Genomic DNA, 14450 nt, shown 5'->3' with positions numbered 1-14450 from the left:
GGGCGCGCGGGCGCCTTTGTTCCCGGCGCGCGGGCCAGGGCGGAGCCTGCAGGGCCGCCCCGCCCCCCGCTCAGGCTCCGCCCCGTCTCCGCCCGCAGGAGCAGCCGCCGGGGCCCGCTCGCCGGCCGCCTCAGCCAGAGCCGCCTGCTCCCGCCGGCCGGGCCTGCGCCGCCGCCGCCGCCGCCGCCTCCTCCGCCGCCGCCCCCTTCCCCCTCCCCACCACCCCCAGTGCCGGAGCCATGGCGGGCGCCGCGTCCCCCTGCGCCAATGGCTGCGGGCCCGGCGCGCCCTCGGACGCCGAGGTGCTGCACCTCTGCCGCAGCCTCGAGGTGGGCACCGTCATGACTTTGTTCTACTCCAAGAAGTCGCAGCGGCCGGAGCGGAAGACCTTCCAGGTCAAGCTGGAGACGCGGCAGATCACGTGGAGCCGTGGCGCCGACAAGATCGAGGGGGCCAGTAAGTGCGCCCCCCCTTCCCGGGGCCCGCTGCGCGCGGGGGCCGCGGGGGTCCGCGCCCGGCTCTTGCGCGCGCCGCGGCCCGCGGCTGGAGTGACTTGGATAAACTTTCGGGCCCTCCCCCACACCCTCCGGTCCCCGCCCCCGCCTCGGCCCGGGTGGTCACTGGGGGCGGGGGGCATCCGGGTCCTCAGTCACCTGACAGGACGCCCCCTCCCCCAGCCCGGGGTGGGGGGCGGGGGGAAGTGTTCCAAGCGCTTGGCCCAGAGGCCTAAAAATCCTAGTGGGTCTAAGATCGGCGGGGCAGGGGTCTGGTTCTTCCTAGCTCGGGAGTGGTGTTGGCCAAGGCGAGGGAAGCCAAGGCAGCGTCAGCCCACCCAGCCCCAGAACCTGGGGCCAGACCAGACGGTCACCGCCCACCACCTTTTTTTCCCAAAAGACAGTCTTGGTGAAACTTTCTGGGCCCCAGGCTGGGCTCCATTTGCAAAGGAACCTTTGGGTTCCCTAAGTAGAAGTTAGGCAGATGTTAGGGTAGGGTTGGTTTTGGATCAGAGCCAGCTCTACTCATCTCTCTTGGGGAGGGTGGAAGGTGGTCCTGTTTGGTTTGGAAAAGCCTGAGAGAAGGCAGTGGCTTTTTTCCCCTGTTGCTGCTTTTGTCCTGAAGCTGAATTTCAGAGGTCTGCGTGGGTGGGCAGTCACCCAAAGCCAGGGCAAGGACTCTTGGTAAAGGGGCCAGGCTCCTCTTGCCCTTGGAAGCACGTTCTCAAGAGGTTGGCCCAGAAAGGCCAACCTCAGTGCCTTGGAGTCAGGTACTTTTTTCAAGAGCGTGCAGCCAGTTTGGGGTCTAGCCCTTTGTGTACTGCGTCCTGTATTCCATGGCTGCAGAGAGCCGGGAGCGGCTACTTTTGGTTTCCTGCCTCTTTGCCTTCCCAGGACTGAGCTTGGCTGCTTTGGGGCAGGTCTCAGTTGGGAGGAGGGAGTTAGGGGATTTTGAAAAACCCCACAGGTCTTTCAGTGTTACTCCACTTAGCGCCATGCCTATGCTGTGGCCGGATGGGCGCCCAGCTCTACCCTCCATTCCCCCACCTCCAAGTGTGAGAGATAGTGCTGCTACCCTAGGTTGTAGGTTGCTTCCTGCAAGGACCCTCCCCCGCAGAGACTGGTGTTAGAACCAGGTCCATGTGGAGGAGGGGGGTCAGGAAGTGACACCCCCACAGGAACGTCCTACAGACCTCCTTGGGTATGGTGTACATGTGTGTAGATGGGTGAGGAGATTGGGAGGAAGGAAAGTCTTGTGGTGAGGCAGCCATCCTCAGCTACAAACTCCAGATCTGATGCAGCTGCTGAACTTAGAAATGGCAGCTGCCTTCCTCTGTGCCTCCATCAGCCCTGTCAGCCATCAAGAGAAAATTTTAGTGATTTGAGAGACTGGATTCCAAAGTAGAGGAAGGACAGATACTACAGGGAGCTGAGATAGACTCCAGGCACAGCCCCTTCCTTGCTTTTATGGTGCTCCCTCTGCTCTGCTGAATTGGTGGCACTGGCTGGAGGTTCCTCGATAGAGATTTCCTGGGTAACTAACACTTCAAACCATGTGTGTGACCAGCAGGGGTAAGTGCAGCACACTGGTTGAAGGCAAGGCTGGATTTGAAGCCTGTATATTCGTTGTGTTTCCCTTAGCCAATTGTTTATCTACTCTCAGCTTAGTTTTCTTATCTGTAAAACGGGAGTGGTAATATACCCACCTTATATGGTTGCTCTGGGGATTAAATAGGAAAATTGATGTAAAACATCTCACAGTGCTTGACACACTGTAAACGTTTAATAAGTGTGAGCTGGTTTTAATAATAACGATAGCATTAATAGACTGTGACTGTCCTCCTCAACCCTGGACTGGAAATGTTGAGGGAGGTGGAGCGTGGCTTTAGGAGAGGGTGAGAGTATAGGAAGGGAGGAGGATGGGGACCAAGTTCACATTTCACTTAGATCACTACCCGGAAAAAGGGAGGAAATGGTTTTGTTTTGCTTCAGCTCTTCTCCTCACCCACCCACCTGTCGTATAGAACAGTACATGACAGAGTAAAACTTACGGAGTAAATCTATGGAGATTTGCACATCTGACTCCTGGGTGTGACTTTCTTATTTGTAAGATGGGGCCTGAACAGAAGGGAGGGGTGTGAAGAGGGAAGAATCCAGTCCATGGTGTCTCCGGTCTTTGGGGGCTGGTGGCAGGAATGCACAGGACCCACGGCCCCAGCCCCCAAGGGTAGATAAGCTAGAGAAATACAGATTCAGTGATCTTATCAGCTGGGAGCATAGGCAAAGACTATAGAAGGAGTCTAGGCCCTTTGATTTTGGAGGCCCAGGTTGAAGAAGTCTGAGTAAAAATGCTAGTAGATGCTTGTGTAGAGTTCACACTTTGTAAATGGAGCCGCTTGCTGAAGCTGCCCCACTTCTGCCCATTCATGGGGGTACCTTGTTGGTGAGTTCTGCTCCCTGCAGCCCCCTCTGCAGGCTTTGAGGAAGTTTGGGCTGCCAGCTGTGATCCCTGCCACCTGGCCTTTTCCTGCTGACTCTGCCAGGGTTCCGTATAGTGCTTGTAGCCTGGCCAAGGAGAGAGGCACTTCTCATACCCTCAGGGTGTCTGTGGACCTGAAGGAGGGATGCTGTGGTTCAGTGAAAATGCACACCGCTCATGCATCAGACCTCATTCTGACCCAACTCCATGCTCTCTCACTTTGCCACTCATGAAATGGGACCTGGCACTTGCTGGTTTCTAAGGTGATAGTTTGGCTAAAAAGAGGGGTGGGGAAGTGCTTTGGTGTCTGTTGTCATGGTGATGTGACAGGAACCAGGTTGATGTTTGGTTTTTTATGTTGCAGATACTGACATAAATGAATACAAAGCAATTATAGACTTCCTGCTGAGTGCTACAGAGACTTTTCATCATATTTTCTTGGCTAATCTTCACAAGGGTCCTGGGTATGTGTGTGTGTCTGGAGTCCTATCCCATTTTACAGATGAGGAAATGGAAATATAGGGAGTGAATTGTGCCATGGAGTGATAGTCCTAGTTTGTGACAGCCTCACTTAGACCCAGCTCTCCAGTCATTGACTGACTGGCCGGCCATCCCAAGAGGACTCAGCCCCAGGGTTGTGCTGACAGTGGGCCTCAGGCTCCATGTCCCAGTGGTCTCTGTTGCTCCTCTAAGGACAGATTTTCGTGCCTAGACCTGCATTACAGACAGCCTCAGCCTCTCTAGGTTCTGGCTTCACATTTTTCCTTCTGGTGCCTTTCTGGGGTGAGCTGGTTCAGTCAAGGGTCATTGTGGGCACAGTGGCCTGTGTGAAGATTCCATGGAGGGTTCTGAATGATAGCCATGCTCTTCTGTGGAACTTTTGGAGCCTCAGGCTTTCGTCTTTGATTCTTGCCTACCCTTCTAGATGCTAGGCCCTTTAGATGGTAAATGAAAACAGGTCCTTGCTCTCAGGGAAACTAAAACAGACAATGATAATTCTTAGTGGTACCTTTGATGGGAGTTGGCCGGGGTAGGGAGGGAGGGGTCAGTATGGTGGCAGAAGAGAGTAAACCGCCCAGACTAGGCAGTGAGGCTCAGAGAGGAGGTGATATTGGGACCAGTTATCTTGGGCTTGACCTCTGTGGCTGTCAGGCTGGCAAGGAGACAGACCACAAGGCCTGCTCTGATGGCTGGGCCCAAGGCACCTGAGGTGGGCAGGCTGGGTGTCATGAGGGTTTTCTTTGTGCTGGCTGATTGCTCCCAGTGGAAGATGGGCAAGAACACATGTCCGGATCTCCAGAGCTAGCCATCCCCGCCTGTGTGTTTCCTTTCTGACTGTAGTTTTTCCAGGGGAAGTCAGACCTCTTAGTGTTTCCTTAGCACCCCACGCTTGCCCTGACGTGTGGGTTTCCAGACCAGCTCTGCCAGGCCCCCTTTTTAGCTGGGGCTCTCTCTTTCCTGTGAACGTAGGAAAGGGCCTGCTTCACAGATGACTGGAGAAGCTGAGCATACCCAGCATTGGGCCCCCCCCACCCCCGCAAGACCTTCAGCTGAGGAGAGCCCTAGGAGACGTGGCGGTGCGATAAGAGGAGGGGGAATGTTCTTGTGCACCTTGTAGAGTGTTTTGTACATGGCGCCCACGCTTCCCTGGGGGGACATCTTTGAGAAAAGGACAGTAATAGGTGACAAGATTCTAGGCAGAGACAAGAGTAAGGAATGGCCGTGAGCAGCCAATGGTAATTGAGCCACAGTAACTAGAGGTTTGTGGCTAGAATCAGTCATATCTGACTTTAAGACTCTGTGTGTGTGTGTGTGTGTACACGTACGTACGTATACGTACGTACATACATACGTACATACATAGATGCATAGGCTTGAGTCACTGGTTAGAGATCTTGGCCACTAACCTTGTTTTGTGTAGCCTCTTAGAATGAGGAGCATTTATTCAATAAATGTTGTTTGAACAACTCCTCTTTGCCCAGTGCTAGGCACTAAAGGTGAATGACACATGGACTGTGCCATTGAGGAACTCCCACACTCTTGGAAGAGACAGAACTGGGAACATGTAATTATAACCGTGTATCCTGTGTACCATAATAAAGGTCTATACCAAGAGCTCTGTAGCGAGCTCGGCTTAGTGAGCTGGGGTTGAGAGGAGAGAGCCAGGGAACGCTTCCCAGAGGAGGTGACCGGTGAGCTGGGCCTTGACTGATTGAAGAACTTGCCTGTGCCCACGCTGAGGCACTGGGGATCCTTATGTGGGGGTCGGGTATGCATTTAGTGTGGTAGAGGTAAGGCTGCGGGTGGTGGGGAGCAGTTCCGGGACAGCCACAGGGTGCCATGCTCATAGGTTACACTCCGTCCTATAGGCCGTGCCTGTCAGTAGAGGCTGAAGCAGGGCTGTCTTGCATTTTATCTGGGGGAAGTTGAGGGAAACCAGTGGAGCTGCTGCACTTTTCAGGAGAGAGCTGATGAGCGGGGGCAAGACTTCCTTGCTGAGGCAAGGCAGGGATACAGCAGTGGTGGATGGGAGGGGGTCTGGAGGGATGAGCTAGTGGAGCATAGTAGTTTATAATTTAGCATTTGGGTTCTGAACTCATACTACTTAGGTTGTGTAACTAACTTGCTCTGTGACTTTGAGCTTGTGACTTTCTCTCTGGGGTCCTTGTCTACAAAAGAGGGTTATAGGAATAAGCTGCACTTGTCTCGTAAGGATATTGTGAACATTTGAGGAGAGTCTTCATAAAGTGTTTCACATGGAGTGTGGCACTGTGGGCGTTCTGACAAGGAGGAAGATGAGGATTAAGTTCCCCAGGAGGACCCAGTAGTGGAAGACAGCAAATGTACCTATTGTATTGAGGGTGTGGTGCCTGGCCACCAACCCCTTTGGTTTGGAGACCAGGAGGCCTACCCATTTTCTCTCTCCAAGCTCTCAGCAGCCCTCATGTTGTTAGGGCTCTTTCCTGCTGCCAGCTTTTGCAAGGCAATAGGGTAGTTGGCTGAAAGCAGCTGCCTTGGTATCATATTGACCTATTTCTGTGTGCCTAGTCCAGAGGAATACTATTTGAGCACATTGATTGGAGACCCCTGTTTTCTGGAAGTGCTTTAATGCTACCACCTGAATATAATAGGGCCTGTCTCTGCCTCTGCTGTCACTGTTCTTGTCAGTCTTTGTTAAGTCATGGCCTCTCTTCCCATTTTGTGCTTTTTCCTCTTACATGGCTTCAAAGAGGTCAGAGATGAATAAGTCAGAGGGAGGAAGTGAGGCCTAACGTCACAAAGGTCTGATATTAGGGGATAGGAGACTTTTTGCCCCCTCTCTATTTCTTTAGAACTGGAGAAGTCAGTGACAACTTTGAGGAGAGTCCTGGGAGAAATGGGGGTGACAAAGGAAGAAGGGAATGTGCTGGTGCTCCGTGTAGAGTGCTCTGTTCGGAGAAGCATGGTGCCTGTGCTTCCCTAGAGGGAACTCTTTGAGAACAATAAGGGAACAGATGACAAGACTCTAGGCAGAGCCAAGGGTGTTGAGTGGCCTTGAGCAGTTGTTGGTAATTGGGCTCCATATGACTGAAGATTTGTGGCTCAAGTCAGATTTGGGTTCAAGTCTCAGCTCTTCCTGTGACCTTGGGTAAGTTACTTTAACCTATCTGAAACTGATTTTCAGCTGTAAAAGTCACTTCCTCATAGAGTTGTATATTAGCAATAGTCAAGTGAAGTTGCATGTGAGAGTAAGAGATTTTATGTGAAAGTGCTCTGCATAGCATTTGGCACTTGTGGGCACTTAATAAGTATTTGTTTACTATGCTTTCGCCTTAGTTAGCTACAGAGCTCAAGTTCTTTCCACCACCAAGCATGGCCACTGGTGGCTGTTCTGAAAGCCTGGGCTGCAGATCTGTTTCCTGCTTGTTTTCTTTGTTCCTTCCCTGAGTTTGTGCATGGAGGACTGGAGAATGAGGAAAATTGGGTATTTGAATAGTGCAGTGAGTTTATGGAGCATTTTCTTATCTGTGGTGTTGTTTTTGTGCCGCCACAGCTCATGTATCGATGGAGGGCAAGAATGGTTAGCCCTCTCTCATAGATGAGAAACCAGGGCCGCCAGGGTAAGGTCACACAGCAAGTTCGTGGCAGTGCCGGGACCAGAGTGTAGGATCTCTGATTTCCACTACAGTATTCAGTTTATTTTTCCACTCTTGAGAAAATGACAAAAAGATAGACTATTCTGGAGGACAAACGTGTTTTTTAATGTGGACAGAGTGATCTGATCCACTCTGCCCTCTGGCCAGATGTGCTGTTGGACCAGCCCAGGCTTCTGGCCGAGGACAAACTGGACGTAGACCTTCCATCTAGATCATCTGCCACCTTCATCTTGCCATGGCACCTCCAGCAGACGCTTTCCCACACTTTTGGCTGGGGGTGAATATAGCAGGTGATGTGAGGTGGGGGACAAAAAAGCCCTGCTCTGACTTGCTGTTACTGGTTCACGATGATGACTGCACCTCAGCCTCTGCAGGGAAATGAGGACCTGGGGCTCTGTGCTTGAGGTACTCTGAGAAGGGCCTCTCCTTGATGACAAGCTCAAATGCAAAGATTCACCCAGGTGTTCCTTCATTTGCCTGCCTAGCTGGTGTGTGTTAGGCCTGCTAACCTAGACGTGAGAACTGCAAACTCTGCCTTGTTCCCAGTGGTAGTAGGTCTCTAGGCCAGTGTGTTTTATCACTATAGCTACTCTGTAGCTACTCTATTAAGACAACAATAAAAAACCCCCAAACCCCAGCTTTCCTGGGCTCTTGTGACACACTGAACAAGCAAGGCAGCACCGTGCTTCCCTGGCTTTGGACTCTGGCATTTGCTGACATGCCAAGCACCATGGGGTCCAGTAATAAATGTAAAGTTCGAGGTAGGTACAGCCAGAAAGACAGAAAAAATAATTGCAGGACCTGGGGAGTGCTGTGGAGGAAAGAAACCAGAGGCTGTTCTGTCAGTCAGGAGAGGTGAGAGTGTGTTCTGATAATGAGTAACCCCAGATCTCAGTTGCAGACAACAAGTGAGGCTCATTTTTCACTTCTACTACATGTGTGTGACCATGACAAGCCACTCCACTGGTTCTCAGAGAATGGCCTCAGTGGCTCTGGGTCAGCCTCTTGGTGCAGGGCCCGAACGCTGGGCAAACCAGGCTGGAGAGGGCTTCGGAGACCAGAGGCTGGGGAGGAATTCATTTCTGTGTCTTGGCATGGGCAGTGGTGCAGGTGGCTCTGCTGTTGGGGCAGATAGACTGCCGCCCGTGTGGCCGTGCTCTCTGTAGTAAGGTGCCTTTGTGTTCAGAGTTGAGGTACCATAGCTGTGCCACTGCCTCATTGTTATCTCCCTGCTGTGCCCTCCTTGAGCTACCCCTGAACCTATGATGTTGTGGCCATAGCTTCCTGCTGTTTTCCCGGAGGTAGGGCCTCTCATTGCCTCCTCACCGATCCTCCTAGAGTCCTTTTGCTGGATATGCTGGCACCTCCACAGGGAGCCTTCAGGAGAGGGAGAGGAGGAGGAGCGGTAAAGAAGTGTGGGAAATGGGTCTTCCTTGAATACTCTGGGGTTGGGGGAAGAGGCAGTGAGAACATGGAGTTGGTTGCTTTGGAGGGGGCTGGGGTCCCAGGAGATGGGACTCTAAGAGTCTCTGCTTACCATTTTCACTTAGCTCTTAACATTCCCCCCCACCCCCCTTGTAACACTAGTTCCTTTCGAGGTGGTGCTTGGCTAGCCTTTAAGAGGCTGCAGTGGCTGTGTGCCCAGGCACAAGTACTAGCTCTCTCCCCCACTCATCACCTCCTAGGAACCGGGCCCATCCTGGGGGAAGCAGGGAGGGCTCCTTTTTATAGCCACATGTAGGCTTTGTGTATAGGCTCTGCTGCTTCCTTCCGGGCCCTTCCCGGTGTTGGCGGGTGGCCCTGGCTTCAGTAAGACTCAGGATGCAGAATAAATGGGTGGGGCTTTCTTCTGCAGAAGACTGGCATCTCCTTTGCTGAGCCCATGCCTGGCACAGAGGACTCTGGGGGTAGCAAGCAAGTAAAGGAGGTGACTTGGTCCTTGATCCTGGGACGCTTGCAATCTAGAACATGGAGAAAACCGTGAAAGCCCAGAGCCAGCAAGAGGCAATTTGTACCTAAGGCATTATAGGCTGAACCTAAGGCTGGGTATAGGGTCCAGACACAATCAGCTTCCTCTGTAGCAGCCCATCTTGCCCTGGTGGAGTCCCTCCTCCTGCTGGCTGGCATGCCAGCATTGGTTAGAGAATCTGTACAAAGGCTATGCGGTGCCTGGGAGCAAGGCGTGGGCACGGTGAAGAGTGGGCGGTCTGACGGAAGCTCCAAGCCCTGGCAATGAACACTGACCAGACTGGTGAGGGGCCGGGCCACAGCAAGTTTGACCACTTGTTTGTGTGAGATCTAATTCTAACTCAGTAGGGGTGGGCCGTTCACTTTGGGGTTGGCTTCCTGTTTTCTTGGACACCTGGGGATATGGCTGAGCTGAGGGAAGTGGTTGTTTAAGGGATGGCCCCAGGTCACAGTGTCCTTGGCTTGGCCTTGTCTGTGGGGGGAGTAGGGCATTGACCACACTGGGCCTTTGGCTGTGAAGCTGTGGGTGTGTGGTGGGTAAATTCTAACCCCACAGGATTGAGTGACTTTAGCCTCAGGCCCAAGAGTGTGTGTCTGAGTTCATGGAGTGGCTAACCCTGGGAAGGAGAAGAGGAGCTGGCCACAGGTTCCAAAGGCTTGTCAGCCTGCTTGGGGGCAGAAGGTCAGCAGTGGGGGTTGGCAGTGGTAGGGCGCGGGGGGTGATAGATTCTCTGAGGCTCTGCAGACCACTTCCCCCAATTCCAGCTAATTTTCCTCCACCTGTTGGGAGGCAACTTTCCTCTTCCTACTCTAGTCACTTCCTCTACCCAAAGAAGTAGTAATTGAGTATAATGTGCCTGTTGGCCTTTCTTGGAAGCTCTCAGCATATCCACTGAGGAGGTTAGAAAGGGTAACATGTCACTTTGTCCAGGATTTTACTCAGGGCCCCTTGAGACCAGCAGTGAAATACAGAGAGTATCCCCTCCAGTGACCAGAGAATGCCTGGTGCCTGAACCATTTCCACAAGGATGTCCTAGTCCCTGGCCTGAGAACTGGCCCACAGTGGGAGGATGAGACTCTGCAGGCTGGGGTGGGAGGCAGCGAGGAGCCTTTAGGGGAGGTGAGGCCAGAAGCTGTCTTAAGCGGGTAGAACTAGGAAATTAAAATCAGGAGGGGGAGGTCCCAAGGTAGCCATTCCTGTTGACCAGCCCCTAGCTGGGCTTCCTGGGGAGGCAGTGAGTTCCCGTCACCTTGGAGTGAGGTCAGAGGCTAGAAAATGCCTCAAGGCCTTGCCTGCCCAGGAAGTAAAAGGAGGACAAGAAGAGTGCCTTGGCTTGGTCTGGCATGGCCCAGAGGGAGTGTGGCCAGATGCTGAGGAGAGGCTGGCTCAAACAGGAGAGCCTAGTGGGGTGCTCAGAAGAGGGTGTCTGGGTGAGCAGGCCTTGCCTTCATGACTTCTTTCATTACTTAGTACATTTCCAACCTCCTGGTCAAGGTTGACTCTGCTGGGGGTTTAAGGGCTGGCCCCCTACCTCCCTCCCACCCCGCTTCCCCCAAGAAGGAATAGGGCTTGTGTGGTAACACGGAAAGCAAAGAGGCAGGGAGCCAGGGCTGGCAAGGAGCTCCGCAGAGGAGGCCACTGCTGTCCCCCTCCCATCTGCCCTCCCACCTCAGCCCCTGTGGTTTGGATCCCCAGTCAGAGGCCCCTGTTGTTTCTTTGGGGGAGGGAGGCCTAGATTTTTTTGTCTTCCAAGGCATTCCATTTCCTGCTAGGCCCTGGGGACTAAAAGTTGACAAGCACGATCCATGCCCTCACGGAGCTCACACTCCATTGGAGAAGACAAAACACGCATAGGATTCCTACTCATCTAGGTGCTTGGTAAACATTGTTGTGATAATAAATAAAGCTAGTAGGGCTTGTCCAAGGATTAGGTTGCAGGTGTTGGGAGAAAAGGAAGTGCTAAGAATGGTTCCAATGTTTCTAGTTCTTGTATCTGTTGGGAGGTGATGCTGTTAGCTGACCCATGAGGTGTGACAGGAGGCCTAGGTTTTGGTGAGAGAAATGTTGAAGAGTGTTTTTGGGCTTGAGGGGTTTACTTTGAGTTGTTTTTGAGGTGAGCACGTGGAAATGGCAAGTAGTAGTTGGACCGAAGGGTCTGAAGCTTAGAGGTGAGGATCGTGGTGTCTGTAAGAGGAGGAACTGAAATCTGCGCATCAATAACTGGGGAAAGGTAGAACGTTGGGAGAGGAGAGGACCTTGGCCTCAGCCTTGAGAAAGGCCAGTGTTTAATGCGGATAGGCCTGAAGCCCAAGAAGAAGGGGGAAACTCAGGAGAAGTTATGAGGGAGAAGCCAGGGGCAGAGCTCCAAGCAGGAGGCAGGCTGTGGTCAACCTTGTTGACTGCTCTGAGGGTCAGGAAAGAGGACGATGGAAAAGTGACTTAAACTCAGTGCTCTGGTTCTCCTGGTGGCCTGAACATACTAGGGGGAACAGTTCATTGGACTTTTGAGGTGCTGGACAGTTATGGGACCTGGCCCTGCTGGGCCCTCAGCTTCTTCTGTAGCTGGGGCCTGGCAGACACAAGACATCTAGAAAAAAACTTGGACAGCATCAGCCTGTGGTGGTGGCACAGGTCAGAGTTTACAGGACCTCTGCCTGGGGGGCTGACCCATGGGCTGCCTGGGGAGTTATTTAGGTCTGGATAGGAAAGTTGGAGCAAGCCCTTGTCCATAGTGCAGCTTTCCCCTGTTGTGGCATTGAAGGCCAGTGTAGGCCTGCTGTCCCTTACCCTCTTCCACGAAACTGAATGCCCACCCCCACCTCCAACATCCGAACTGCTTCATTGATGCCTTGGCTTCCATGATCCCCTCTGCCTGACACAGACAGATCAGCCCTTCAGACCTGCCTTCTACAGAGCAGTCTGAGAAGTCCCCGAGAGCCCTGCTCACTTTCTCTGTGCTGTCAACACCACAGACATCTCCCTGTTGTTCCATCTTTGCACGACCTTACAGTTATCTGCTTCCACATCTGTTTCCGCCATCAGCCAGGGGCTTTTCTGAAGGGCAGGAACTCAAGTGCCTTATTGATCTTTGTTTACCCAGGACTCAACCCAGGCCCTGATACTGAGTAGATAGGTGTCTAATACTTGTTTGATTAGATGATGGAATGAATGAATAAGCATAATAGGCAACTGCTCAGCTCTCTCCCAGCTTTGAGTTCTCTGGGTGGGGCCTCCTTTCCTTTCCTTCCTTTGTGGCCTAGGCATGGTGTTCCCATCTCTGACATCGATGGGATTAGTCTAGCATTATAGGCAAGAGGCTGCCTGTCTGGGTGGTGTGAAAGCTATGGGCCATGCAGAGGGTCCTAGTTCTGCCATGAACCACCATGTGACCAGCATAAGACCCTTTGGAACCTCCATTTTCTCATTGCTCCAAAGAGGAGATTCATCTAGAATCTAGACTTTGGATGATTCATGTGCTGGCAAGGATCCTTTACAGCTGTAACCTGAAGCAGTTAGTACATATGGGTTCAAGGTCCCATGTAGGAGGACCCTGCAGACCTCCATCCAGCTGTCTGAATGGCCTTTTCCTGTTTATCAAGGTGGGAGAGGGCCCAGACACCGAGTCAGGCCTGGCTGCCCTTCTCGGTCAGGTGTTTGGGGAGGAGTGACTGATGAAACCCCAGCCAGAAGCAGATGCTAAACTCTGCCCTGGTACATCCTGGACTCCCAGATTCAGCCAGGGTTTCCTTGTGTACACCCTGGGAAGGGGCTGTGGCCTCTTTCCCCTGCTACTCTGGTTTGAAAGCAGCTGCTGCACAGAAATGGGAAGAGATAAACCCCATCCTCACCTTTTCTTTGTTGAGTGACCCTGTGGCCCCAAGTTTCCCAGCCTCAAACCTTGTCTGTAAAATGGAGGTAGATAGCTACCACCCCCCCACCCCGTCCCCACTTTTGACTTCCTCTCCGGTGGGAGCTGGGAGCTGCTTCTGACTGTTTCTGTTGGAAAGTAAGAGGGGGAAGGTCACAGTCTCAGAACAGAGGGGATTGGGGGATCTGAGGGGAACTCTCCTTCCAGAGGCCTTGAGCAGCGTGGTGACTGCCCATTCCATGCCCCCTGCTTCCAGCTTTGTCAGGTGTTTTTCCCACCTGTGCCTAGGTTCTGTCCTTGCCTCCCTTCCAGGCACCTCCATCCTTCCCCTTCGGAGGTCTGCAGGCTGTGAAAGCTGTATCTTCTAGTTACAGCTGCCTGGGGGCAGAGTGTCTTTGTCTCTGGTTCCCTCTGAAGGGGGCTCTGGACTGCAGTGCCTGCCCTATCCTTGAGCTTCACGGGAACTTGTGTAGGGGTGACAGAAGTAGGGGGCCAGGAATTGGGCACAGAGTAGTTGCTTCCCCTCGTGGCTTCCTTCCTCCATCTCGGCATCCTCTGAAAGAGAAGGGTCCGTTCCATTTGTGTTTCCATCTGTGTTCCCTCTCCCTGCATGTGTAGTTTCTTTAGAGGGTAATGAAAGAGGTGGTGGGGTGGGGTGGGGGCAACTGGGAATGGCCCATTTGTGTACCCCAGGCTGTACTTGGAAGGGCTAATGATGGAAGAGCATTTGGGGGGAAGATTTTTTTTTAAAGATTTTATTTTTAAGTAATCTCTACAGTCAGTGCAGTGCTAACTTATAACCCTGAGGTCAAGGGTCACATGTTGTACTGAATGAACCAGGTGCCCCACTGGGGGAGATTGTCCATCTCTCTGGACTTGGTCTTCTGAATCTCCTGGTGGCCTTTGCTTAGAGCCAAGGAGGGCAGAGTGCTGAGGGAGCCCTGCTTTTTCTGTTCCTCAGAGCTCCACTAGCTTCCTGTGGTTCCCATCAGCTGCAGCAACCTTTGTGTAGGGACTTCCCAGTATTTCCAGATAGCACTGGCCCCCAGGGGCCATGTCTCCCCCCTCCTTCCCAACTGTGACCACTTCTTCTTTCTTCTATCCCCATAGTAAACCTCACCAACTTCTGTATTTGCATATTGGTTGTAGCTCCTCTGCCTTTGTTGCCCCACTGCACCACCTCTTCCAGGAAGCCATCCCTGATACCATCTTTGAGCATCTTTGGTCTTTGCTGCCTTTGTTAGATAACAAGCTTTGGAGTCTAACTCATGTGTTAATTCTTGCTCCTTAGCACTCTGTAAACATTTTGAGTCCTCCCAGGACCTAGGTTTTGGGAATGGAAAGAGCCAAATGTAGTATCTTCTTTGGGAGCTAGCTCGCAGCCAGTGACCTAGGTACCTGGAAGCACTAGACAGTGTGACAAGAGTGGCAGAGCACTGGGTATGCCACTGGACTGGGCCTGATGGAGAGAAGGTGGGCCTGGCATGTGCAGAGGCTTGGAGGG

The 14450-nt window shown here is 52.7% G+C and overlaps 1 protein-coding gene across 2 annotated transcripts in view; it reads left to right on the top strand.

Annotated features, from left to right (window-relative positions):
- The first annotated feature begins 205 nt into the window (after positions 1-205).
- Positions 206-14450, top strand: part of PLCG1 (phospholipase C gamma 1) — a 36727-nt gene continuing 22482 nt past the window's right edge. For both annotated transcript variants that reach the window (XM_042980397.1, XM_042980396.1), the window contains exon 1: positions 206-456. In XM_042980397.1, the coding sequence (XP_042836331.1) occupies positions 240-456 (217 nt within the window). In that variant the 5' untranslated portion in view covers positions 206-239. The remainder of the gene's footprint in view (positions 457-14450) is intronic.

This window comes from Panthera tigris, chromosome A3, assembly GCF_018350195.1.
Source record: "Panthera tigris isolate Pti1 chromosome A3, P.tigris_Pti1_mat1.1, whole genome shotgun sequence".
NCBI lineage: Eukaryota > Metazoa > Chordata > Mammalia > Carnivora > Felidae > Panthera > Panthera tigris.
The sequence above is the reverse complement of the archived record's forward strand: the minus strand, read 5'-3'. Positions and strand labels throughout refer to the sequence as shown.